Source organism: Prionailurus bengalensis, chromosome E4 (genome assembly GCF_016509475.1).
Source record: "Prionailurus bengalensis isolate Pbe53 chromosome E4, Fcat_Pben_1.1_paternal_pri, whole genome shotgun sequence".
Taxonomy (NCBI): Eukaryota; Metazoa; Chordata; class Mammalia; order Carnivora; family Felidae; genus Prionailurus; species Prionailurus bengalensis.
The window spans coordinates 56,903,523-56,931,118 of NC_057360.1; the positions used below are offsets into that span (position 1 = coordinate 56,903,523).

General features: G+C 38.3%; 1 protein-coding gene across 3 annotated transcripts in view; it reads right to left on the reverse strand.

Moving 5' to 3' along the window:
- EPRS1 (glutamyl-prolyl-tRNA synthetase 1) overlaps positions 1-27,596 on the reverse strand; it is a 72,141-nt gene that overhangs the window by 25,451 nt on the left and 19,094 nt on the right. For 2 of the 3 annotated variants that reach the window (XM_043568212.1, XM_043568214.1), the window contains 10 exons: positions 25,753-25,986; positions 24,379-24,463; positions 23,906-23,965; positions 23,585-23,605; positions 18,360-18,470; positions 16,196-16,332; positions 15,253-15,460; positions 14,559-14,671; positions 10,412-10,529; positions 4,831-5,187 (listed from right to left, as the gene is read on the reverse strand). In XM_043568212.1, the coding sequence (XP_043424147.1) occupies positions 4,831-5,187; positions 10,412-10,529; positions 14,559-14,671; positions 15,253-15,460; positions 16,196-16,332; positions 18,360-18,470; positions 23,585-23,605; positions 23,906-23,965; positions 24,379-24,463; positions 25,753-25,986 (1,444 nt within the window). The remainder of the gene's footprint in view (positions 1-4,830; positions 5,188-10,411; positions 10,530-14,558; positions 14,672-15,252; positions 15,461-16,195; positions 16,333-18,359; positions 18,471-23,584; positions 23,606-23,905; positions 23,966-24,378; positions 24,464-25,752; positions 25,987-27,596) is intronic. The other variant, XM_043568213.1, reaches the window with a different exon arrangement.

The window sequence follows — 27,596 nt, forward strand, 5'->3', positions numbered from 1 at the left end:
GGGGAACGAAAGAAGTTTAATAAGAAAAACCTAGAACTTTACCAATTTAAAATTCTAAGAACAGAACCTTTCGAAAGGGCCTGAGCACTTTAATTATCAGCGAAAACAGTTTTTTAAAAAAACACTTTTTTCCAACTCTATAATAAACGTTTTCCCACTTTTTGTTCCTTTCTAACATAATTCGAGAGAACTACACCTGCACACATCAGTGATAATGACTCCGGAAGCAGATTCTCACTTGGTGGGGGAGGACGGATGACAATCCAAAGCAGGAATCCTCCCAAGTTGAGGAGAGAAAGAAATGAAGCCGGTCTCATACAAAAAAGTCTGCTAGGAGAATTAGTGAACTAAAAGTTCACAGGTTTTCAAAGAAGGGTCTTTTTTTCCTAAGTCAACTAATTAGAAACCTGTATTTAGCTTAAATAAATTTTATTTAAATCTACTTAAATTTACTTAAATCCCAACCAGCCCAATTATGGAACCCCAATCCCAGAAGCCAATCCAGCACAACAGAGGACCCAGACTAGAGTCGGGTTGGAACACATGTTCTGCTCTTTCTCAGCTAATAGTTCATTTACCTAAATCACAATGTATCTGCTACTTTTCTCTGACACAAATCAATCAATACAAACTCCTCAGATTTTCCTAGACGATCCCTAAGCTGTAGTCAGTCTTGTGAAGTGTCGGGTCTCACAGACAAGATGGATGGTTTTATACTTGTTTAGAGCAAAAGCAAGTTTGCATCAAGTACCAAATAGAGATATAGCAGAAACCCACCACATACAAATCCTAAACAAGAAGCTCAAAATCTGTCAAGAAAAAGGATGGGTTTGTTTCTTCTTATATTCTCCCCCTTTAATCTTTATTTTTTGGCCTTAGAATTCTTAAGGCTATTTGGGGTAGAGGTGAGGGGCAGTGGTTTCCTAGAATAGCCTGTTTACCAGACAAAGGGGTAGAACGACGGGGTTTCCTTTCCTTAAGCTAAATACAGATAAGCTATGATTTGGGTTTTAAAACCACAAACGCTGGTGTAAAATATAAAAGAGCACAGATGGGTGGGATATTGAAGATGAATTACTGGGGGCATAAAAAACATGCCATGAACTGAAATGCTGTAAGTGCAGAAGTAAAAGACGATCAACTTCTGTCCACTGGGACGCGATTGGACAAAAAGAGGCTGTCAATGACAAGATGAAACAACTGTGAATTGTTTTTGTTTTTTTAAGTTTTTCTTTTATTTTTGAGAGAGAGAGCATGGGCAGGGGAGGGGTAGAGAGAGAGGAGGACAAAGGCTCCCAGACAGGTCTGTGCTGACAGCAGCCAGCCCAATGAGGGCTTGAACCCACAAACTGTGAGATCATAACCTGAGATAAAGTCGGACATTCAACCAACTGAGCCACCCAGGTGCCCCTAAATTGTTTTTATTTAACATGATAATCATTTGATTTTGCTGCCATTTATTACTTCAATTTAAAAAGTCATTACCATAAAGCTTCTCAAAACTCTGTCCTCTAAGAGATGGGTCAGCTGACTTTCCAATAAAGGGCCAGGTCAATAAAAAATACTGTAGGTTTTTGAGAGTCTGTTATAACCACTCAACTCTGCAATTATAGCCCATAAACAGCCTTAGACAATATGTAAACTAAAACGCATGGTTGCGTCCCAGTAAAATTTCACTTACAAAACACAGGTGCAGACTACAGTTTGCCAAACCCGGTCCCAGAGTTTAAAGTGTTGTTAAGTATTCCATAAAGCCCTTAATTTTCTGACTCTCATTTCAAGCAACACTGTAATTTCATGTTCAAACTGCATTCATTTAGATTTCAAATTAGAGAAATGTGTTTTATTATTTATCAAAGTTTTTATTTTTTGAAGCTATAACTTTAGAGCTTTAAAAGTTAGTATTTCAAATCTGAAAAGTGACTTCCATTTTTAAATAACTCAGCATGCAGAATTATTTTATCTTTGGTGTATTCTCAGACATGCAACTCGCACTGTATCTGCCTGATCCACTGTTTTGTAACAACCTACTGAGCAGGAGAGAAAGGAAAAGAGGAGCAGAAGGTGGACTTGAAGGAGAAACTGAAGGTAGGTTCTTCCAGGTTTTCATTCCTTGCCTACCCGTTGCTCATACTCTGCCTTTATGCTTACAAGTTCCTACACAGAATCACGTATCAGATCCTCAAGTGGCGGGAGGGAGGCGGGGGAGGAGAACAGATGGATGGACAAACAGAAAAAGAAAAGTCTAATTGAAGCTTGTAACTATCGCTTACTTAGCCACTGAACATGACTTAACAGAAGAACTACTTTTGTAGGAAATGGAATTAAGAGGCTTAGACAAGTTATTCATGTAAAATGTGTACGGACTTGCTTAATAAATTAATAAACTGGTAAAACCAGAACTCTCTAGTGTTCCTAATGCTATACACCACTCCCATCACCTCTAAAGGGAAGTAACTTGGAATTTGCCAAATTAGAATCCAGGCTTTGTAAACTTCAAGAAGTTACTTTCAGATCCAGTTTCTTACTGGTTACTAAAACGAGCCAATAAAAAAGGGAGCATCATCTGGACACTCTTGAACAAAGCTGTGGGGAGGAGTCAATGCAAGAACAGCACCAGTGTGTAGTCCATAGTGCCAGATGTGGTCTAAAAAACACCGTCCGTTCCTAGCAACTGGGCTGATTCTCTGGAACAGGAAAGAGCACTATGTGCCACTGTTAGCATTTAGAGAAGAAAAAACACAAGCAGTATTTTAAAACACTGCTATGGTGCATTTTAAGCATTCAATTAAAACAAGGTTAAACTAAAGTCAGCTTAATTTCAGTATCACAGTCACCATGATCAAAAAGCACCTAGTAAAAGTATCTGACTAATTACCAAAGACACGGATTTTTTTACCCATAGGCGGACTTTTCATAAGCTTGACAATGCTGTGTCAGGAAAGTATGCCATAATCCATTACTCAACGAGATGGGAGGTGTAGCTGGCTGTTGCCCTACATATAACGGTTACTGCTGTTACTACCCCACACATAATTAGCTGTCCAAGAATCAGCACAGAATCTCAATATACTCTACTCAGAATGAAGGAATTTAATTTTTTTTTTTAATGTTTATTTATTATTGAGAGACAGAGCATGAGCAGGGGAGGGGCACAGAGGGGGAGACACAGAATCGGAAGCAGGCTCCAGGCTCTGAGCTGTCAGCACAGAGCCCGATGCGGGCCCTGAACTCACAAACCGCGAGATCATGACCTGAGCCGAAGTCAGACACTTAACCGACTGAGCCGCCCAGGAGCCCCTCAGAATGAAGGAGTTTAAAGACCAACGCTCTTCCCCTCAAATGACATCTAGAGAGGGGTCCACAGCTTGTGTCTGATCTATAGAGTGGATCATGTACAGAGTGGAAATACTCCTAACCTTGCCAGAGGGTGGGAGATATCAAGGATTTATGTCCTAAGCTCCAGGATTTATTCCTAGGAGCAGAGCTATTTTAAGATCGTCATGGCTCTGCAGGACTTCCAACAGGCTCACTAAAGAGAAAAAAGAGATTTATCACACTTCACAATAGAGAGAAAAACATTAACTTCTGGACCAAAGCCCTAAGACTTCCCTAAAGCATTTTCTCTCTTCAGCAGAGGTCAAATGTCCATGAAAGAAAGAAACTTAGGGGGACAGTTTCCAGTCAGAGGCCTAGCAACTGTTAATGAGGGGAGGAACCTCCTATTCCATTCTTCTCCAACCAAAGCCCAGGACACTGATGGGACAACAAATCCCCTCCAGCACCAGAAGTCAAGTCCAAGGGTTCCCCATACCTCTCTGTGTTCTTGTCACAGCCCAGAGCCTGTAATTTTGGAAGTTTAAGAGGGACTGAATTATATCCAGTTACAGCACTACTCATTCGGTCATGTTTTAGAACTACACTACTGTTTGAACAGAACTGTACATCTTGATTATTAAATATGGCCCTTTTCTACCACAGATGCCATTCCTTTCATCTCTCACAGCAAACAATCCTGTTCCATACTCAGTGCTACCATCCATTTGGCTAAATGTTTTGCCTAAAGATATCATTAAAACAAGAACAATATGTATACTTTAGTCAAAACTCAGTATCACTTTAGGGTTCCCCTGAGAAGAATGAGAAATAGTCACTGGTCCAAAACCTCTTGACAACCCATTACTCCCTGAATACACCTTGAACCTTCATACCTCTCTGCCTCTGCCAGTGTGTGTCTTCCACACCCGGCCCCAGGCCAGCAGCACGAGCATCCCCTGGACAACTGTTTACAAGTGCACATTCTCTGCATACCGTGAACTTCCTGAGGCAGAAGTTCAAGAGGTGGGACCCTGCAATCGGTGTTTTAGCAAGCTCTCTAGTAATTCTGATGTACAGTGAAGCTTGAGAAGCACGGATCTACACTTAAAGAGTACCTTCCCTGAACTTTGTTCATCCATAAAGGGCTTCCTCTACCTCAGGACTATTTTAAATATCCTTTATGAACTGCTTCCTCCTTCCCTGCCACTTAACAACCACAAACACTTGGGAGAACAGTTCACACGTCATACAGGACTACAGTCGTGTCACATGAGATACAGCGTGTATGTTTCTTCCCTGACACCTCTCCCAACTAGATGGTGAGCTGCTGCTTGTTAGTTATCTCGAGCTTGGCGCACAGCAGGCATCAGTAGGTGTTAACTGTTCCGCCAAAATATTCAAGCAGACAGTCTATACACAGTATGTCTTCAAAGATGAGACGCGACCATCCTAGACCATCTGAATTCATGAGCTTCCTCACAATGCTGTCTCGACTCATTCCAGCATACTGACCTTGGGGGCTTTTTCAGCTTTCAGTTTACGAACCACCTCTCCTTGGGCAGCAACTTCATCATACAGAGATTTACTCTCCAGAGGACGTGCTACTGATACAGAAGAAACATTCTGTACCACTGTGGCAGGATTTCCAGGCTTGTACTCCTGGCCAGTTTTCTCCTTATATTCAGCTTTCAAGGCCAAAAGTTGTTTTACAGCCGCATCTATATCTTCCTTGGCTGCTTTCTTGGCTTTTAATTCACGAACCACATCCCCTTGAGCAGCCACTCTGTTGTAAAGGACCAAGGAATCCTCAAATGTAGCACAAGTGTTATCCAAAGAAGGACCTGGTCTTTCCTTAAAAGGTATAGTTGGCTACAGAGACAGAAAACCAAAAGTGAAATAGTTCATTCATGTTAAATGTCTTCCCACAAAATTATACACATTGTCTTATAACATTCCATGCTAAAAAATTTTTAAGTTTTAATCCCTTAAAAAGTTTAAGTAAATAACCTCACTCCTAACAATTTATCTTAATGAAAAATGACAGAAGTAAAAACAGAGGTAGGTAGATATTTCACTGGAGCATTTTTATCACAGTAAAAAACTGAAAATAACCTAAATCTTAACCATTAGAGGATTAAAGAAATTATGACACATCCAATATATCTGAGAATAAATCATTGTTCCACCACATACTGCGACCCTGAATTACTTACAAAAGCTGTTTCTGGTTTTAACTAAAAGACAGGAATAATTGTACTGAACCCAACAGTGTGATGGGAAAATAAAGGTAATACATATGTGTAAAGCTTTTAGTTACAAAGCCTGAGAAAAAGTATCACGAAGTTTTAGGTATTATTAATTTTTTAAAAGAGGAGACAATATCTCGATTACTGACAAGGAAGACTTCCACGAAACACTGATACAAATTTAACTCAGTACTGTGGAACAACTCCATTTGTATAAAATTACATACTTATGGGCAAATGGTTATATAAAGGTGTATGCAATAAACCTAGAGATATGTTCTGGATAGTGAATAACTATGCTATTTTTATTCTCTATGTCATACTTTCCTTCTGCCTAGGATGCTTTCTACCCTACTGAAACCCTTCCAAATTTAACTTTTTTTTTTTTCTACGTTTATTTATTTTTGGGACAGAGAGAGACAGAGCATGAACGGGGGAGGGGCAGAGAGAGAGGGAGACACAGAATCGGAAACAGGCTCCAGGCTCTGAGCCATCAGCCCAGAGCCCGACGCGGGGCTCGAACTCCCGGACCGCGAGATCGTGACCTGGCTGAAGTCGGACGCTTAACCGACTGCGCCACCCAGGCGCCCCAGAAACCCTTCCAAATTTAAAACCCAGCTCACATCATACCTTCCCCATGCCTTTTTTCTTTAATGGTCTTCCACTTAACTTTTCAGAATCTCATCCATATTCATGAGTCACATGCATTACCTCTAAAATGTTTCATCTCTAGGCCAGGACTCTGTCCTGACCCCAGACCCAGCATTCTGAATGGTCTTTAAGACATCTTTACCTGGATAGCTAAGAAGCACCTTAAGCTACATCAGAGTTGCATTTTACATGGGGGCTAAGTTCTGAAGTTAGCATGTAAGTCAAAAACCACGTACACGTGGAGCACCTGGCTGGCTCAATGGGTACAGCATGTGACTCTTAATCTCGGGGTCACACATTGGGTGCAGAGGTTACTTAAAAAAAATAATAAAATCTTAAAAAAAAACCCTACATACACTCAAAACTACCCCTTCAAAACACACAACCATGAATGTTAATATACACATATAAATGCCTATTATACAGTAAAGGAAAATACACAAAGGGAGCCACTCTGTGCCAAAAATACATACATTCTGTTCTGTTATACTTATTTTTGATAACATGAACTGAATCATGCCTGGTAAACAAGGAAAAAGTATTAGGGTAACACTGAAAAATCACACCACCTGGTGGTCATTTCTCCCAGTGTGTTCGTTCATGTACATGAGACAAAGAAGCATTCAGGGAAAAGCTTTCTCACTATTAAAAGAGGAAGCTTTAGAAGTGGCTTGAGTGCAGGTGGTACTTTAAAAACACTGTTTACCATAACATTAAGCCATCAAATGAAGGTGCAAGTGTAAATGAAGAAATTTCAAAAAACTATCTTCCTGGGCTTTAAAAAAAAAAAAAGAAAAGAAAAGAAAAGAAAAGATGAAGCAGGGTCCATGTTGAGTCAGACTTTATTTTTGATGACACTGATCTCTACTAGAGGCAAATACCCTCAAACCTACATATCGAAGGACAGGGCATCAGCTTTAAGATTTAAGGCTGCAAACAATGGCTGACTGCAGTGTTGGACACCAATGCCAGTCAACTGTTCTTGAGTTTCTATGAGGGTCTGTGCAGGTTCCAAAGCATATCCACAAACGTTCTGACACTCCTTCCATCAAGAGGTGGAGTCTATGTCCCCTCCCCTCGAAATGTGGGCAAGCTTATGAGTGCTCGGTACAACAGACGACAGCAGAAATGACACTGTGTGAGATTTTCAAAGTTAAATCATAAAAGGCAATGGTGTTTCCACCGTGTCTACTGGACATTCACTTCTGAAGCCGCAAGCTGTCATATACAAAGTCTCACTACCCGGACACTACCAGACTAAAGAGGTTTCTTGCAGCTGTCCCATTCGATACTTTCTGAGTGAGCCACTGTGATGTCCAGGCCTAGCTGAGCCTTCCATGACTGCTAACCAGCCACCACTTGACTGAAACTACATGAGATGTACAGGTTCTTATTCTTAGTGTTTTGCCCCAACTCTATTTTCCCTAATAAAGCAGCCCTGTTATTTTTAGTATGCCATTTTGCAAAACATAAAGTTTTTCAGGAATACACAAATTTCTGAAACCAATATTACACTATATGCTAGTTAACTAAAATGTATATAAAATTTTGAAAATAAAAAAGGAATACATAAACTTATAGCATAACACTAGCATCGTTATAGGATATGTAAAAGGTGAGAGGTACAGGTGGAAACTGGGACCAATGAGGGAACGGGTAGCCACATTTCCCAGTTCATGTTTATTTCATTACAGATACTAGTGGTTCTCAAAGTGTAGTCTACGGAACCCAGAGGACGTCTTCCTTTTTTTTTTTTTTTTTAATGTTTACTTTTGAGAGATTGAGCACGAGCTGGGAAGGAGCAGAGAGAGAAGGAGAGATAGAATCCCAAACAGGTTCCACACTGTCAGTGTGGAGCATCGCGGGGCTTGAACGCACAAACCATGAGATCATGGCCTGAGCCAAAGTTGAAGACTTAATTGACTGAGCCACCCAGGCACCCTGAACCCCAAAGAGTTCTGAGATCCTTTTGAAGGAGGGCTGCGAGCCCACAGTTATTTAATAATAATACTAACACGTAGTCTGTCATTTTGAGTCAGTCCTTCATGAGGGTACAATGCAATGTCTTGGAGGCTGTTAAGTCAGACACTAAAGAGAAATTTAAAAGTGCTGGAGCGCCTGGGTGGTTCAGTGGGTTAAGCACCTGACACTTGACTTTTAGCTCAGGTCATGATCTCACGGTCATGGGACTGAGCCCTGCATCAGGCTCTGTGCTGACAGCGTGGAGCCTGCTTAAGATTCTCCCTCTCCCTCTATCTCTGCCCCTCCCCCGCATGTGCGCACTCTCTCTCAAAAATAAATAAACATTTAAAAACAAGTAAGTAAAATAAAAGTGCAAAAACCACACCATTCTAATTCACAATTTTGTTTTGGAAAACATAGTTATTTTTCATAAAAAGTGTTATTTATACAAACATATAATTGGGTTTATAATTGTCATTTTAAAATGAATATGTTCTTTAAAAACTTGTCAATTTTATTTTTAGTGTAGCCAATACTAATAAACATAACTCACATAAAACAAAAGGGGTCCAGTTTTAAGAATGTAAGGGTCTTGTGACTAAATAGTTTGAGAGCTGCTGGTATATACTTATAAAAAGCAGAACGCAGATACTGCCCCATTAAAATTCTTATTTTTCGGGGTGCCTGGGTGGCTCAGTCCATTAAGTGCCTGACTTCGGCTCAGGTCATGATCTCAGGTTCCTGAGTTCGGGCCCCGCGTCAGGCTCTGTGCTGACAGCTCAGAGCCTGGAGCCTGCTTTGGATTCTCTGTCTCCCTCTCTCTGCCCCTCCCCCGCTTGCACTCTGTCTCTCTTTCTCAAAAATAAATAAACGTTAAAAAAATTTTTTTAAAAACCTCTTGTTTTTCTTCCTTTAATTTTCTTTTGGCTGAGATCCCACAATATTTGTGTAAATTAAAAGCTCAAGCCACGACATCATCACTGTAAACAGTTCCAAACTCACATCTAATAAACTTTCATATTTCTGTCTTCCTTAGCTCAGGTTATTTATCTTTATTTACCTAGTCAACCCAACAGAATTAGAAATTACTGTCTCAACAATTCTACTTCCCAAATTCATGTCTTCCTTTACATCCTCCATGCTCTCACCCTCTGGCTTCCTTACCACTCATAACATCTTCTAATCCTACTTCCAGTCCACCCTCCAAAGTATCTTCTACGCTGATACCAAATCATCAGTGTTCACCCAACTGCCAACATCTATGGATCCCAAACCAGGTATCAAGGTGCTCCAGGGAGCCACAAAATATTTTATGTATTTGAGGTAAACAGAGTAATATACCCAACATCTCCCAAACATTCCATGTTTGTAGTTTGCATGTACTACAAGCTCAAAGTGGTTCAGTCTTTACAGTATGCTACATTTCTTTCAATGATGTCATATCTTTGCAAAACTAAATTTTCCACAACTGCTGTGTGAAAATCAAGTACTACAGGAAAATCACTGTGGAACAGTAAATTAGCATGGCAGTGTCCAATCTGAGTCCAAGATTCAAGAAAGAAACCTATCGCCCACAACATGGCAACTCCTATCCATGTTCTCTTTTCTGAATCTTGGTCTATCAGGAGCTCTTCTCTCAGAAGCACTGGAGTCTGACAGAAAAGTACAGATAGGGAACCATAAAACCGCTTCAATGTCCTAACTCTGTCAATAACAACTTTTGTTATCTTGGGCAAGGGATTTTTCCTTTTCTTTCCATGTGTAAATGAGTAGCTAAGAACAGGTGGTCCTCTAAGTACTCTTTAGCTCTACACAACGATCCTAAAGTAGACAGGTTATTAAAAAAAAAACAAAAACAAAGGGGGGCGCCTGGGTGGCTCAGCTGGTTGAGTGTCCAACTCTTGATTTCAGCTCAGGTTGTGATCTCATGGTTCTGAGATAGAGCCCCATGTCAGGCTCCACGCTGGGGGTGGGGCCTACTTGATTCTCTTTCTGCCCCTTCCCAACTGGTGTGTGGGTATGTGAGCTCTCTCCAAAAAAAAAGAAGAAGAAGAAGAAAAGAAAAGGATTTGGGGCACCTGGCTGGCTCAATTGGTGGAGCATGTTCTTGATCTCGCGGTTGTGAGTTCAAGCCCCACATTGAATGTAGAGATTACTTAAGGTAAAGAAAGAGTGTAAACCCTGGGGCAAAAATATCATCGACTAGAGCCATATCCATAAAAGTCAATATTTACCTCACTTTTTGTTGTTTCTACCTTGGTCTTTTCCTTTGACCCAGATGTTGGCATTTCCTTAGTATGTCCATCTGGAATGTATATCAAAACACATGGGGCTTCTTTGCAGCTATAGGGGCTAAAGAGAAAATAGAGGGTCAAATAAAGTTTATTTGAACAAAATTATCTGACATCATTTAAAACTGAATTCCTAGATTAATTCAATGGTACCATCTACGTTAATGTTTTTCAAAGTATAAACAGTCCATTCTCTTATTATTCAAATCAGAAGCTCTTCAGAGTAGTTTAAAACCGATAAATACACAATAAAAATTTGCAGTTCTAAGTGCATGCTTCCAATTTAAGAACTTTTTATAGATATAAACATGCTAACTCCTGGACAAAAGCTACTCTGTCACCAGAAATGGCACTAGTGGCTGCTAATGGTCTCATTCTTGATTTAGAGCAAGTGCGTCTACATACCACACCTAATCTGCTTATAAACAAGAATTTCTGTAAAACATTCATAAGAATTTCTCAATTCTAAAAGTACAGTAATTAGCAAGATCCACTGTCCCCGAGACTATTCATAAGCAAATGATTTCTTCAAATTTCATAGGAAAAACAAAAAGAATTCAGTAACAATAGGGTCCTGTATCTCTGCAATGTTTTTAAATAGTCCTATTGAGATATTATTATAAATCAGCCTTCGAAAGTACACAATTCAATGATTATATGAAACTGTGCAACATCACCACCCTCTAACTTTAAAACATCTACATCACCCCAAAAAGAAATCCCGTGCCCTTTATCTACCACTTCCTGGTCCCCCATGCCTCTAGCATCTGGCAGCGACTAATTTCTTCCTATGGATTTGTCTATTCTGGTATTTTGTTTAAATGGAGTCACACAATACGTGGTCGGCTGTGACCAGCTTCTTTCACTTAGCGTATGTTTAAAGGCTCGTGCACGCTACTGCATGAAGGGTACCTCATTATTGTTTAGGACTGAATAATGCTCCCTTGTATGAACATACCACATTTTGTTTATCCATTCATCAGCTGAGGAACATCTGGGTTATTTGTAACTTTTAGCTATTACAAATGAGGCTACTCTGAGCGTTCCTGTCAAAGTTTTTTATGAACACGTTATTATTTTTCTGGAGTACACAGGCAGGAGGAAATTGCTGGCTCAAATGCTAACTCTATGTTTAACTTTTTGAGGAATTGCCACAGTTTCCAAAGTGACCAGATCATCTTAAAATTCATAATCCTATCAGCAGTGTATGAGGGTTCCAATTTTTCCACATCCTCCACCACTTGTTATTATCGGTCTTTTTGACTATAGTCATCCCAGTGGGTGTGGAGTGACGCCTCATTATGGTATTGATTTGCATTTACCTAATGACTAATGATACTGAGCATCTTTTTGTATGCTGACTGACCATTTGTATATCCACTTTGGAGAAATATCTATTCAAATCCTTTGCCCATTTTTAATCTGTTTTTATGAGTTGTAAGAATTCTTCATTTATTCTGTACACAAGTCCCTTATCAGATACACGTGTAAACATTTTTCTCCCATTCTGTGGGTTTTTTTCAGTTCCTTGGTGGTATCCTTCGAAGCACAAAATTTTTTAATTTTGATGTAGTCCAATTTATGTATATTTTCTTCGGTTGCTTGTGCTTTGTTTAAGAAAGCAATGCTAAGGTACAAAGACTTACACTTAATGTTTCTCCTAAGTGGTTTATAGTTTTAGCTCTGATATTTAGTTCTTTGATTCATACTTAATTTTTGTAGATGGAGTGAGGTCCATCTTCACTCTTTTGCATGTGACCATCCAACTGATCCGGCACATTTGTTTAGACTTGGCAATTTTTTTTAGACTAAGTTAAATGTTCGGGGCATTACTCTAATTGTGGTACCGTCACCACCCACACCACTACCACCATCATCACTAAATGTGTGACAAGGGTTAGTAGGTACCAGGCACTGTACCACACTGTTTACATGTATGATGTTATATGACTGAACGCAATGTGGCATCAAGGAAAAAAAAAAAAAGTATCTGTCCCTGATGAATGAATTCCAGTAGTGGAAACAAGACAGATTCAATAGCGTGTGATAAACACTCTAAAGAGGAAAAGTGCTAGATACTATGGAGATACATAGGTTGGGTGCCTATCCAGACCAGAGCTCTGGGAGAAGTAACATCTGAAAGGTTACCCAGATGAAGAAAAAGCAGGGCCGTTCCAGCAAAAGGCAGGACAGGAGGCTTAAAAGCATCTGATGCCTTTGGAAAGCTCCAAGCTATCCAGTATCTTGAACAGAATGGATACATGACAGGGTAATTACAAAAGATATGGCTCAGGGGGGGTGGAGAGGCCACAACATAAAAAAATCCTACAAGTCACACTAAGAAGTTTAGATTTTACCCTGAAATCGAGAAGAGTTTTTAAGCAGGGGGGAAATGTGATAAAATTGTTATTTTGAAATTTTTAGAGTTGGGCCCATGTGAAAAGTGGATTAGAAATGGACAGAACCGGAGGCAGGGACGCTACTTTAGAAGCTGTTTTGGTAATCAAGAAGAAATGCCCGGGAGGGGCGGGCAGGAGCGGAGGGGCTAACACAGCAGAGCAGGGGCCACACAGAGATAGCCTAGCCTAGACTGGCAGTGCAAGCACTAGTGTTTACCAACTGGAGTGAGGGGATGAAGGAGCAGAGCAGAGATGGTACTAAGGATCTCGGGATTCTGAAGATATGGAGTTTGACATATCTATTCAAGGATGTCTAAAAGGCATCAGATTCCCAAGTGTAGCGCTCAAGAGAAAGGTCTGATCACGCAAGAGATGACAATGAAAAAACAGCAGAGACCAAAAAGAAAACCAAAAGGAACATGGACAAAAATTTAGAAACTAAAAGTTTTCCTAATAATCCCATTAGTTCACAGTTTAAAAAGCAACACAGGGAGGGGCACCTGGGTGACTCACTGGGTTGAGCATCATACTTCCGTGCTCACTGCTCAGAGCCTGGAGCCTGCTTCAGATTCTGTATCTCTCTCTCTCTGCCCTTCCCCCACTTGCGCTCTGTGTCTCTCTCAAAAATAAATAAACATCAAAAAAAATTTTTTTAATAAAAAAATAAAATAAAGAGAAACACAGGGGCACCTGGGTGGCTCAGTCGGTTAAGCATCTGACTCTTGATTTCAGCTCAGGTCATGATCTCATATTTTGTGAGTTCGAGCCTGGATGGGGATTCACTCTAACAGCACAGAGCCTGCTTGGGCCTCTCTCTTTCTCTCCTCTCTCTCTGCCCCTTCCTCAGTTCATGCTTTTTCTCTCAAAATAAGTATTTTTTTACAAAATTAAAAAAAAGAAAATACACTATGAAAAAAGAGGTAAGAGTGATAATTTTCACCCAAAGGTAAGATATGATGAAACTTTTTTGTTTATACTTGGACTCCATGAAGATGAATTATAAGATGGTTTAATTTTAGAAATGAATAATTTGTTATTAGTAATTAGTTTCAAAGTTACCCCTTATTACTATAAAGCCTGAAATACTAAATATAAAAAAAACAAATCGGACCGAATAGAGAATTATCAGGGATGGTACTTAAGTAGAAACTTGATTTTTAAAATATTATTTACTGTAAGAACTTTAAGCATTTTCTTTTTTTTTTTTTTTTTTCAACGTTTATTTATTTTTGGGACAGAGAGAGACAGAGCATGAATGGGGGAGGGGCAGAGAGAGAAGGAGACACAGAATCGGAAACAGGCTCCAGGCTCTGAGCCATCAGCCCAGAGCCTGACGCGGGGCTCGAACTCACGGACCGCGAGATCGTGACCTGGCTGAAGTCGGACGCTTAACCGACTGCGCCACCCAGGCGCCCCAGGCATTTTCATTTAAACGCTCAAAGACAGGCGTGCCTAGGTAGCTCAGTCAGTTGGGCATCTGACTCTTGATTTTGGCTCAGGTCATGATCCCAGGGTTGTGGGATTGAGCCCACCATTGGGCTCCATGCTGAGCAGGTAGCCTGCTTAAGATTCTCTTTCTCTCTGCCTCTACCCCTTTTTCCTGCTCACATGCTCTAAAATAAAAAAATTTATAAAAAATTTTTTTAATTAAAAATTAAAAAATAAATAAACGCTTAACTACATTTACTTACCTAACAGGTTCATATGGTTGATCACAAATAAAGAACCCTCTTCTCTGGAGTTGTATAATGTCTCCTTTTTTCAAATCCTTCAGGCAGGGATCCCCCAGCATTAGTTCCTCATGCTGTAAAGAGGACAGAAGACGAAAATACACCTTCTCAGAAATCAGAGCATTCAAAAGAACTCTACAGTACAAGCTGTTTTTCCAGAGGCTATTTTCAACAAATACGTTAAAAGCTTTACTACTTAAGCAGACACCGTGAAACAGTGAAGAATTAAACAATTACATTTATTGTATTTTCAAAAGTCAAAATCTATAAATTGACGAATTTCAGAAAACCTCTCAACTAACTTGATTGGTGTCCCTGAAGATATATAAGTAAGTTTCCCACCATAGGTAGGAGCCACAGTGCAAAAAGCACACTCAGACCTGGCTGAAACTCACGGCAGCCCTCAGCACTTAGGCACAAGGGCTCTGCCCGTCCTCAGGCAACTTACTCACCTTCAGTGTGCTTCAGCTTCTATCTTCCGTAAAATGGAAACATCACCCTTTTACATCTTTTCATTTTAATAAAATTTTACAGACCTTTTCTCCATTTTGTTTGAAAACCAAGTACTTAAAAGTAATTTTTAAGAATTCTTAAAAAAAAAAAAAACGCTTATATGACAGGGAAAAAAGAAATACGATTTCTTTCAGGGGTCTACCTTACTGTTCTTGTTGACATACTGCTTAAAGTCTTCATCTTTTCCTAGCACGGGCTTTGTGATCAAGTGCTCATAAGTGACACAGACTGCCGGGACGGGAAGAGCTTGTGTGGTCTCTGCAAGCCAAGTGATCTTAGTGGTTTTCTTATAGTCTTTGTTCTCCAAATTCAATTTTGCATCAAGAGACACAATTTTTCCATCTGCATTTCTAGATGTAAGATTGAAAAGTGTTTAGAGAAAACAAACCATAATTGCCATGAATGCATTATTTTGTTCTGTGATCTGTAATAAATGGCTAGAAATTTTCTTTGGAAGAGTGTCAAACATGTATTTGAATGTCTAATATTTGATGAAAAACAAGAATATATTTACAAATTTTAAGGTCACCAGCACCAAGTATTAAAAAAATGTAAAGAATTTTAAAACATGTAACAATTACTTGAAATCATATGCAATGACTGGACAATTAAGATTTCTGAGTTCACATAAACTAATTTTACTAGCATGCTATGTTCCATTTACATAATCTTAAGAACTGACAAGTGTAGCACACTATAACTGGACAGTAGCATACTCATCACAAAATAATTTTAAAGCAGATTTTAGGATAAAGATTATGTTACATATACAAATTCTGTCCAAAGGGTCCCTCCCGCAGGCAAACTGTATAATGAGAATTAATGACAAAAAGGGACCCTGTAAGCATTAGAACTGTTTTTTATATTCAGATGTAGTAATTTTCAACATCACAAGCAAAACATATCCCAATATCCAATTAATTAATTGGAACACATATGGAAAAGAAATTTGTTATGTGTCCAGAATTGGCAGTTTCTACAACCAGTCAGGAAAATGAATGAGTCGAAATTAGGTAATTTTTAATAATGAAGAAACTTAAGAATTTCCTTTCACATTTATTTGAAAGTAGATGAAAAGTTCTTACTTGTTTATTTTAATAATGTTGATGTTGCCCCAATTTATGAAGGTAACCATCTCACCCTCTGATAATGTCTCTGCATCAGCACCTTCAATGAAAACTTTAGGACTGTACCACACTGGCTTTAAGCCAACATCAGGATTCTGATTAAAAAAAAAAAAAAAGAGTGTTGATTGAAACAACTTATTGAACCCAGCATGCAGATTTATATATTCATTCATTTTATTCTTTAACCAAATGTATTACCTATGCTAGTCCGAATCCCAGCTCTATGACAATGAGTAAGCCATCTGACCAATAATGCTAAGGGGAGTCAGAGGAAGTGACCTGTCCCTCTAAACTTACTTCCAGCCTAAAATTCTTTGTTTTTCAGAGCTAAGCCCATATTATTTGTCCTTGGTGTCCCTCCAAACAGAATCTGCTTTGCTATCCTCAGAATGTCACTAAAGCTTTTTCGGCAAAGGAGAAAATAAAGTCAGTCCTGATCAGTGACTACAGAGTATTACAGGACAACAGATGTCCCCACAGCAGGAAACTGTGGACCTTTCATATTTTAAAAAACAAATTTTAACAAGTATTATATTTGCATACAGATAAATTTTCTGCCTTGTCAGAGAATGTGTTATGTAAAGAAGAAAAAAGACCTAAGGAATAAAAAGAATGCTGTGTTAACTTTCAGTTGTTTCACTTCAAGAGAAAAAAGTATAAGAAGATCCTTTGAAATAAATCTTACACAGCATGTGTTTAATAACTGTTCAATGAAAGTACCAATATATCTGAGAAAAATTAGTATATTGTATCAAGCTATATTCTGCTGGGCTCAGAACAGGATGCTAACAGGCTAAATCTATAACACTTTGTGAGAGTAATAATAATGAAAATTCCACATATCAAACTGAGTAATCCAGTCATCATTTAAAGTGTATTTCCAAATCAATTAGTTCCTAACTTATTACTTTCCTTTATCACTTACTCTATTAACTAAGCTATCTGAATACATTTAACCATCATTTTAAAAGCAGCAGCACCCTTAAAAAGTTTTATCCTCACCATTCAAATTTCAAAACATTCAGTTAGCTTCACAATTAAGCTAACAGTAGTAGGTGATATATCAGATACTACCACTCACCGGGCTGAACCAATCAGATGTAAGATAAAGGCAAAGCCAAATCAATAACAGACACACACACTTTCCACATCTTATCAGGAATCTCCTTAAAATAACTCAAATCTTTAAAGTCAAAACTAGCCAATGTCATAGAAAGGCAATCATATTAAGGCTGCATCTTAGAAAATCCATAGCTCTTCGTGATGCATATTGTTATACGTGAGTTAGTCTGTGAATGTAACGTAATTATGAGTAAGGCTATGGGGGTAGTGAATGGGTCTATGAATCTCCATCACACAATGAAGGTATTTATAGACAACCCCCAAAGCTGGAATACATGGACCTATTTTTGCTTCATGACTGTCAACCAAGCAGTCATAACTATCTAAGACAACAACCATGCTTTAACTTAAGAGGAATTCCCCATTATCTACATTTAAGATTTATATTCTCTCTTTGCTGATACTTTCTACAACAGAGTAAATGATACTGTGATAGATCCTGGACTAAAATCGTGATTCAAAGGGCGCTTGGCTGACTCAGTTGGTAAAGCATGTGACTCTTCATCTCAGGGTCATGAGTTGAAGCCCCTTGTTGGGTGTGGAGTCACTGGGTGTACAGACTACTTTAAAAAAAAATGTGATTAATATTACTAGTTCTAATGTTTGGCTTCAGGACAAAGAAAGGTAATGATGAATAACCTCGTTAACAGCAAATGCACCTCATCTTCCCTATAAAGATAAGAGCATGAATTGTAATACCTCATCTTTCAAAATGACTCCAGAAAGATATATCTTATTTATATACTTCCATACTATCTCTACAGAATAAGAAAAAGAGGCACAGAGGGTAGTAGTTCTCTGAGAGGTGTTGTGGATTATTACTAGGAAAATTTTCTTCAGCAGGAAACCCACAAAAATATTGACTTCAATTAGTATCAACCCCTAACAAATAAGGTTGAATAGAAAATGATCCCCAAACCACACTATTACCACTAAGCCACATTGTCCCCTCTTTAATCCTGCTCCTTCTGAGAATAACATTGGTGGAAGTGAAGGTGACCTTTGGGTGTTTGGCTACTTCCTTCATCTCCTCCTGAGCCTCAGGGACATTCACCGGAATCACTTCTTTCTTCAGTAATGCAACATATCGCGGAGCCACCGGGTCAATAACCTGCAACAAATGCACCCTCGTTTTAAAACATTCAGACATTTTAAAAACTTCATAAATAAATAATAGCACAGGAATACTAACTGGCTTTCTTTGTTACTGCATTTACTAATTTTTTGGTTTACCTGCTAAGTCTTCTAATATTTAACTGTCAAGTAGAAAGAAAGAAAAAAAACAATCATGAAATGTAGAGTTCCTTTCCAAGAATTAACTACTAACAGGTAAAAAAGAAACCAATTAGTTAAAGCAAAATACTTCTTTTGAAAGTCATGTTTTACTCTAGTATAAGAAGGTGAGGAAAAATTATCCTGTGGGGTTATGTATCAATCCTACAGGTAAATGTGTTACGTAATTTTGTATTGTTGGAAAAGTCCATTTTGAAAGAATATAGATATATGTGTTTTAGTACCGTTTTTAGCGTTTGGCAACACAACACCATCAAAAGCAAAATAGCATTAGGTCACTATAATAAGGCAATTCTATAAATCTTAGTATAAACAAGACATTTCTACTGGTCTGCAAGCCATATATACAGGGAACGCTGTGTTCCCAGTACTCAGCAAGGGCCTGGCACACACAGGTAATGAACAAGCATTTGCGGGCTAACTGAACAAATGGTCGTGCTCCCGAGGCTCTAAACTAACTCCACCTCCAAAACGTGAGTACCCTGCCCTTCTAGGTCTGATGTCTTTTCTTCACTTCACTGTTCAAAATTTAAAATGATCCATGATGACCACATATAACAGCAGTGTTTAGACACTAAAAAAAGCGTATGGAAGAAAATGTAGATAGAGGCATGTGTAGAGTCAAACAGCTAAGTAGAAGGATGCAGGAAATAGTGGTATGGCTAATTAAACTTGGCTGTTTGGTTTCTTTTGTATTAACTTTGTCGTTGCCACTGTTGGGCTGGTTTTTGTTTGTTTGCTTTGAGACTATTTTTCGGCTTCTGAAAATTATGAGTGACTCAAAACATCCTTAGAGAGTCCCTCAAAGAAACTAGAAAAGCTACTGAACTTCCCCTTGTCTGCTACTCCTAATGGCTTATATTCCATGTCGGTAGTAGATCAACACCAGCCTCTCAATTATTTCATTCTTTGCTTCCCTGAGTTAGCTTACAGGTCATTCTTACTCGTTTGGGATTTCTTCATTCAGCTGCAACTGGGCTAGAATGATCCAAGATTTAATTAGTGACTACTCAGTTCAGTATTTAAGCCAGGAAGACAGATGAAATTTCTTTAAAGTTACCACCAGACAAGCCAACCTGACAAGTCAGTTTCCTCAACTGATGAAAGGAGTAGAAGACGGCCTCCTATAGCTGACTACCTGAGACGCTCACTCAGGGCACTGGCCGGCACTGTACTTGCTTGGGCCACTCGACACTAAAAGATTATCAAGGTAATGGTCTGAAATAAAGTCTAGGAATCTACATATTTTTTAAGTTTATTTATTTTGAGAGAGAGCATGAGCAGGGGAGGGACAGAGAGAATCCCAAGCAGGCTCTGCACATCAGCACAGAGCCTGACACGGGGCTCAAATTCACAAGCTGTGAGACCGTGACCTGAGCCGAAGTCAAGAGTCAGACACTCGACCAACTGAGCCACCCAGGCACCTCTAGAAATCTATTTTTAATAAGCATTCCATAGATGGTCAGGATCAGACAAGTTTGGGAAATCTTGGATTAAAAGATTTAAGTCTTTTACAGCTCTAAAATTATAGTTTTATTTATCTAAAGGTTTGCAATTCTAAAACTTTCTGGATCAAATTACTCTAAAGGGTCCCAGGAATTTCAAGGAGTTGCTCTAGCAGACACCACCGAGTGGGGGAAGGACAGGCCTCGGACTGGGCAGAAGAGGACTCCAGAACCCTCGACACACTTCAACCAGGACACCCTTTCACTGACTGGGGTTTACTTGAAAGTTGTTCATTTCAAGGAAGACTCTGCTTGTTTCGGGTTGAAGAGGGAAGTCTTTACATAAATTTTCTAGCTAGGAGCACATGAGGGTAAAGATGAGATTTGGGGAAAGAACTATTATATTATCATACCACTGAAATACTAACACAGATTTTAAAATTAAAGCACTAGATAAAATTTGATGGAAGTAAATACTATTCTGAAATGAACACCTTAATAAAGCTTGTGACTCTTCTGCTTTGACTGAAGACTTCAAACCTTAACATGTAAAACCAAGAAGGAAGTTAGAGAGGAGCTGGTGAAATGTCTATCAGTAATAAGGTAGATCATTTAATGGAAATGGATTCTATTTAGTTATTCTGTATTAGTTTCCTTCTGAGATGAAAAGTCAGGCTAAGAAAATACAGATTATAGTAGTTGCAGAGAGATACTAAGATTATTACCACCCCACATGTCACTGTCTCCTTCATCCATTTCTCCTCTCTTCTCTTCACTATATATACCACACTCTGTAAATAAAGCTCTCTCCCCAAAGGAGAATGTATTTAAAGAGTTCCAGCTAATCCAGAGTTAATCCACTTGTCTTTTAGCAGGAGATGCTTTAACAGAAATGCTAAGTTACTAAGAGTGGGAGAGTGTCCAAAGAATGACATTTTCTTTGTCCTTAATAACTGCTTCACAATGCCAGAGCATTAAATTTAGTTCACTGATGCTTCACTTACATTTTATTTGCAGAACTTGGAAAAAAAGAACAAGCCACAAAAAAACAAAGCAGTGATCAGACTGAATGTGACATGAGCCCTAAACAAGAGATCTGTACCGCAAGGGTCAGAGAGAATGGCAAAGTGAAGGACATGTGGGAAGATGTCAGGAAGGCCAGCAGTAGAAACAAAAAGGAAAAGAAATCCTCTGGAAAAACTGCCTAATCCAAGAAGTGAGATATAAAGTTACTGACACAGAGGCTGTCCAACTAACTGACTCAGCCAGGTCATCCTACAGTGAGTCTCAGCTGAAGGTCCAACTCTTCCCTTCAGGGCTTCTAACTGCTCCCTTAGTCCTCCATGTTACACGTGCAGATGACCAAGACTAACCAGACATCAGAGATGCCTCTGATATGCCTTTAACAGGAAAGAATAAGCCTAAAGAAACAATCTGCAGGAAAGAGATGTCAGGAGAAAAATACTCCTAGTGATGTTAGCATTCTAAGCAGGAACAGAACAAGAAGCAGAGAATAAAAAAGGAATCTTAGAAATATGATACATAAATGAAAACCTCAATGGAAAGGTAGGAAGACAGAGTCAAGCAGATCTAGCGGAAAGCAAAGGCAAAAGAGAGAAAATAAAATTAGAGGCCCAGTCCAGGAGGCCCAACATCTGCTCAAGAAGAGTTCCAGAGAGAAGAAAACATAGTAGAGAAAAAAATAAAGCATTCAAGAAAATTTCCCAGAACTGAAGGAATGAGTTTCCAAACTAGAAGCCACATGTTCTTCTGATGGATAGGGATGAAAACAGATCCCCAGCACAGCACATAATCATGAAATTTTTTAAGTGAAAAAAAAGTCAGGCGCCTGGATGGTTCAGTGGGTTAAGCATCCAACTTCAGCTCCGCTGATGATCTCACAGTTCATGGGTTCAAGCCCTGCACCGGGGCTAAGAACACAGAGCCTGCTTCAGATACTCTTTCTCCCTCTCTCTTTGCCCTCTCTCTCTCTCTCTCAAAAATAAACAAACATTCTCCCTCTCTCTCTGCCCTCTCTCTCTCTCAAAAATAAACATTAAAAAAATAATAATTAAAAAAAAAAAGGCCATATACAAGGTCTCAAAAATCTTCATCCCTTGCCCCCTTCTCAGGGAGCTACCAAAGGACGGAGTACAGCAAAGCAAGAGAGTAATAAAAAGAGAAGGGAGATCCAAGAACCAGAGGATCCATCACAGCACAAACACAAAGGGGATTCTGGGACGATGATGACTGACCTCAGAAGACTGCTTGCTATGCTTCAGAAGCTAACGGGCCCTAATCTAGATCAGAAGGGAGTAGCACAGAAGGCTCTGGAAGAGATGTCTCCACAATGAAACTGAAAGTATACTGAGGCATAAGAACATCTTGTTAGGAAATTTAGATAACTTGCAGAAAGCTGCAGACAGAATTAGAAAACTAAACAAATGAGGGGGAAAACAAAACAATCAGCTACAAGAAAGCCAACAAGATATAAGAAAAAGAGACCCACATCCCTGCTTTCCACTGTAGGAAGTCAAATAAGGATGCCTGAAATTAAAAAAAAAAAAAAATCAAGTACGAACACACATCTTATTTAGAGATACAGGCAAGAAAAATACCAAAAGAATTACCCAAAAGAGCTGAAAGTGATTTCTCTAGAGGAAGAAAATGTAAGAACAGAAGACAGGAAAATCTGCTATTCACTTTAACAGACCCTACAGAACTCTCTAACCATAATGAAATATATATATAGTTCATACAATTGAACTAAGTGCACATGTATGATTTTATTAGAACTGAAAACCTGTAAAATTTGGTTTATTAATGAAAAGTACTCCAAATTAACTTTACCTATAAATTCTACTTGTACTTATTATTAGTAACTGCAGCAACAGAAAGAACCAATTAGTTCCGTTATGTATCAAAAAACACACAAGACTAAATAAAACAAATTCAAGACACATGCGAGACAAGCAAGTACTTCTTGAGGCAAGGCATCAGCACAATCAAGCAGCAATAAGAAAAAAAAAAATTACAGAACACAATCACAGAGACTATAGTTTAAAACATGGCATTTTAATGATTTGCCTTATTATAGTGTCTAAGCATCTGCTTCCAATTAGTAATTAATAATGTCCATATGCAGTATTCCTTGACTTTAAGAAATAGTTAAAAAAATAAAAGCTAGATTCAGTTAAGACACAGTGAACCTTCAATACAACTCAATGAGACATACAACTTTAAAACTCTGTCCTCTCAGTACACAAGGGAACAAGAGAATGGAGTTAGCCCAATCTTCCCTTTGCCACTAAGAAAACTAGAGGACATGTTTTTTTGAAACTAGGAATAATGCATTTTCAATGGATTTGTATAAGCAAGTCTTTTATATAAATGTGATTGTGCTTCAAGGCTGTATAACATCTCAGGTTATAACATGTATGCTAAAAGCTATGTGCTAAGTAAGGCAGATAAAAGCATTAGGTAATACCTTCTTACAGAGAGCTCGCAGCTTGAAAGCAGAAAAATGAAATGCAGTGTTCATAAAAGATTGAACGAAAAAACTGTTACCATTCCCCACTAACTCCAAGTTTGTTTGTTTTAATCATGGTTACTTGCTTGGTATAGCTAATAGGCTTAATGCTCTTTTTATGTTTAAGAAAGGAAAACATTCCATTTTCCTGAAGGTCTGCAAAATGACAACATCCTTCACAAAATTTTCTCTACAATGAACACATTAATGAATTCCACACATATTACATTATTCGGGAGTTAGGCATGAGAAAGGAGGACCACGAGTCAAAACATGTACCTTTTTATTAAATGCCCAAATTTTGTCCCATTCCATGTTCACAACTGAACGTGAAGAGCCCTAGAAAAACAATAAATAAAACGATTTAAAGGTCAAGAAGTGTCCATTAGAATATTTAATTAAAGCATGCATGCTAGAAAAGAATACACCCAATAAATACTGTTACTTCCACTGGGATATAAAACAGTGTGCACGAACCAATCCAGTTGCCCTGAACAGCAACAGTCAAGAGCACATATTTCAACAGGTAAGCATACCATGGCTGCCTCTGTCCCACTCCAGCTTAAGGGTTTAGGACATTCTCAATTTTCCACTATTAGAAACATACTCCTTAAAAAAAAAAAAAAAAAAATCCTACCCTTACATTAGAAGGAACGAATAAGGCACAGAATGGACAGAAATAACAGAGACTAAAGGGGTATTCATGAGACACGTAAAAACACCGAGAAGCCGGAAAACAAAGCGTAGGTCACCTGAGCAGCAATAAACTGTTTCAGCCCTTCGACAGTCATCCCTCTTCTGAGCACACCACGAACTGTGGGAAATCGGGGGTCATCCCTGGGAAAGAAGGAAATGTTCAGTTACCAAGGAGAACTCTTTAATGTATAATCACAAGGAGTACAAAATGCCTTAATGAATAATAAACTATAAACAGCTTGTGAAAAGACTTGTGACTAACAGTTGCTTATAAGAACTGGGTTCCCGTGAGCCCTCGTTCATGGAAGAGCAAAACTGCTCTCTGGTCAAATACTGCTCAGTAAAATAAACGTACTAGAAAGAGTAAAGTACATTTCAAAAAGACACAAAGGTGACAGCTTCAAATACAGAAAATCCATGCACTAAGACATTCTTATTTGCTTTTTATTTTACAATATTCATGGTCTCTATTCTATACATGACCATGAAAATCAGAGAAGAGATGGTCTCATGTCATCCACATATGAATATACTTCACAAAGCCCTTTGGGTTATAAAAAAATATACACATTTGGGTTATAAAAAATATACACACTGCTTATTAATATTCTTCAGAAATTTGCACACTTTAGTAAGTTTGCAATAAAACCCTTTGCCTGGAGCCCAACATTTGCCTTTTGTCAAATATAGCTTCACAATAAACCAGTATAAAATACATCTTATTCGACATATAATACTTAATACATACTGTCACTATTATGTGATGCCAACAGAAACTACTGAATACATTCTTATTTAGATAAAAAATATTCTTGACTTATCAGCATGGTAACCCATCTGAACAGGTTTTGTTTACACAGATACATGGCTACAAGGTGACTTTAATTTTCATACTCTTCTTCCTCATAGAAATCCCATATAGGTTATTAATATGCTACCGAGATTTGCAAACTTTTCCTAGGTGCGGAATCCTCTGGGCAACCAACTGCTCCACAAGGTGGATCTTCACCACCAAGGCAGAGACCATTTATGTCTTTGCTTCAACTCAGGGCATTTTGGTCTTCATGGGACCCAGCTGAAAAGAAAAGCCTCAGAGCCTCAGCAGTGTGGAGAGTGGTAACCAGATCTACAAAGGACCAGAGTCACAACTATTTTTCTAAACAATGCTGAGATTTGCAGAGGCTGTGCCCTTGTGTGTTTCATTCCCATGCACCAGGGTCCACAATGGGCACTCCGTGTTTGTAGCATTAAAATAAAGGGGAGGGGAAGGGGACCCGAGGCACTGGATGAAATAAAGACAAGGACCAAAACCCCTAGAGACCCACCCATTCCACCTCTTCCCATTCATCCTCCCCACCACTCAAAAGTTTTAAAATCACTGATATACCACGTTCTTACTTCCTCTCAATTCTAAGTAACAGTAAACATACCATCCGTCTACCAATCCTTCATTGACAAACCATGTGAGTTTTCTCTTGGATAGCACTGTGTTGTTGAGATTTAATCGACTATATTCCCAAATATATGGCTTTCTTATGCCTAAGGCTTCAATAATCCAATAAAACTGTTCATCTCTGTCATGGTATTCTGTTGTTCTCAGGGCATGTGTAACACCTTCAATACTGTCTACTATGGGGCAGGCAAAATCGTATGTCGGATACACACTGGAAAAAAAGAATATTTTTAAAAGCAAAATAAAGCATTTTACCCTTTCCATATTAGATCATGCATTATAAGCAGCAACAGTAATTTGAAATAATTCCTTACAAGTTAGGAATTTCTTAAAAATAATAGGTTTTACAACCCATAATATTATCAAAGCATATCAAAACATCAGTCTTTGAGGAAAATAGATCAGTTAACCCACTCAATATTCAAACCAATTCACAGCAAATTCCACAATCACATTTCTGTAATGGCCAATGTATACCATGGTAGAAAACAATAAGCAATATACATACAGTTGACTTTGAACAACACAAATTGGAACTACATGGGTCCACTTACACATGAATTTTTATAAATACAATACAGCACTATAAATGTATTCTCTCTTCCTTACGATTTTCTTAACAACATTTTCTTTTCTCTGGCTTATTTAAGAGCACAATATATATTACATATAACAAACAAAATATGTGTTAATTGTGTTATCGGTAAGGCTCCTGGTCAATAGGAGGCTATTAATAGTCAAGTTTTTGGGGAATCCAAAGTTATATACAGATTTTTGACTGCACAACCCCCTGCATTGCTCAAGAGTCAACTGTACTCAATAATTCAAGGGAAATTTTAGCTTTCCAATATCTTAATTAATCCCACACTCAAGTAAATCCCTATGCTTAATCTCCTGTGATTAAATGAATTCAAGAACAAAGCATTTCCTTCTCTGACAAGTAAAAGGGAAGAAAACTAGGTTAATTAAAATTCTATTTAAGATGGAATAGTCTCAAAAACAATTTCTGATTAATATAATGTACATAATGCACAAGTACTTTTAATTTGAATTTTAAAAAATATGCCGTATTATGCCTTCTAATTTTTAGGCTACAACTTCATTAAACTTCTACCTCATTATGCTTAGCAATTATTTCATACTGAAAATGCACATCCAAATTAACTTTTCCAATGTATTCAAAGTATTTGCCTAGTAAAATGAGTAAGCACCCTGTTAAAAATGAGACTTACTAAAAAAAAAAAAAAAAACAAAAAAAAAAACAAAAAACAACGAAAGATTTGTGTATACATGTGTAACCACACCCATAATGTGTTTGTCTACATACGGACACACAGATCTATACCCACAAGTTTAAAGAAAGTCACGTTGGCTAAACAGGTTATCATTTACATTCACTAATCTCTTCAGAAGTTATGATTCAGCATTTATCTATAGTGGGTTTCTTCAAAGTATAAAAAAATACATTCTACGGTTGCTTTATATGGTAAATTAATGGAGAAGGGGAACCCATTTAAAGAAAAAGAATCTTTTAACTGAAAACCCACTTAGAAAACTAATCAAAACTAGAAAAAAACCCCACATATTTTCTTATAATGCTCACATTTCTGTAAAGTTTCAAGTCTATCACTTTTTTTTTGTGAATCAACTTATGCCCAGCAGAATCCAAGTTTATAAGAGGAAGAAAAAGATCTTCTAAAGATACACACCACAATACACCTAATCAACACCTAAAAAGCAACTTTAGGCAAACTGAAGGACCTTAAGGAAGTACCTGAGAAACAACCTAGTATAATCTTAATCAATAGGTGAGTAAACAGC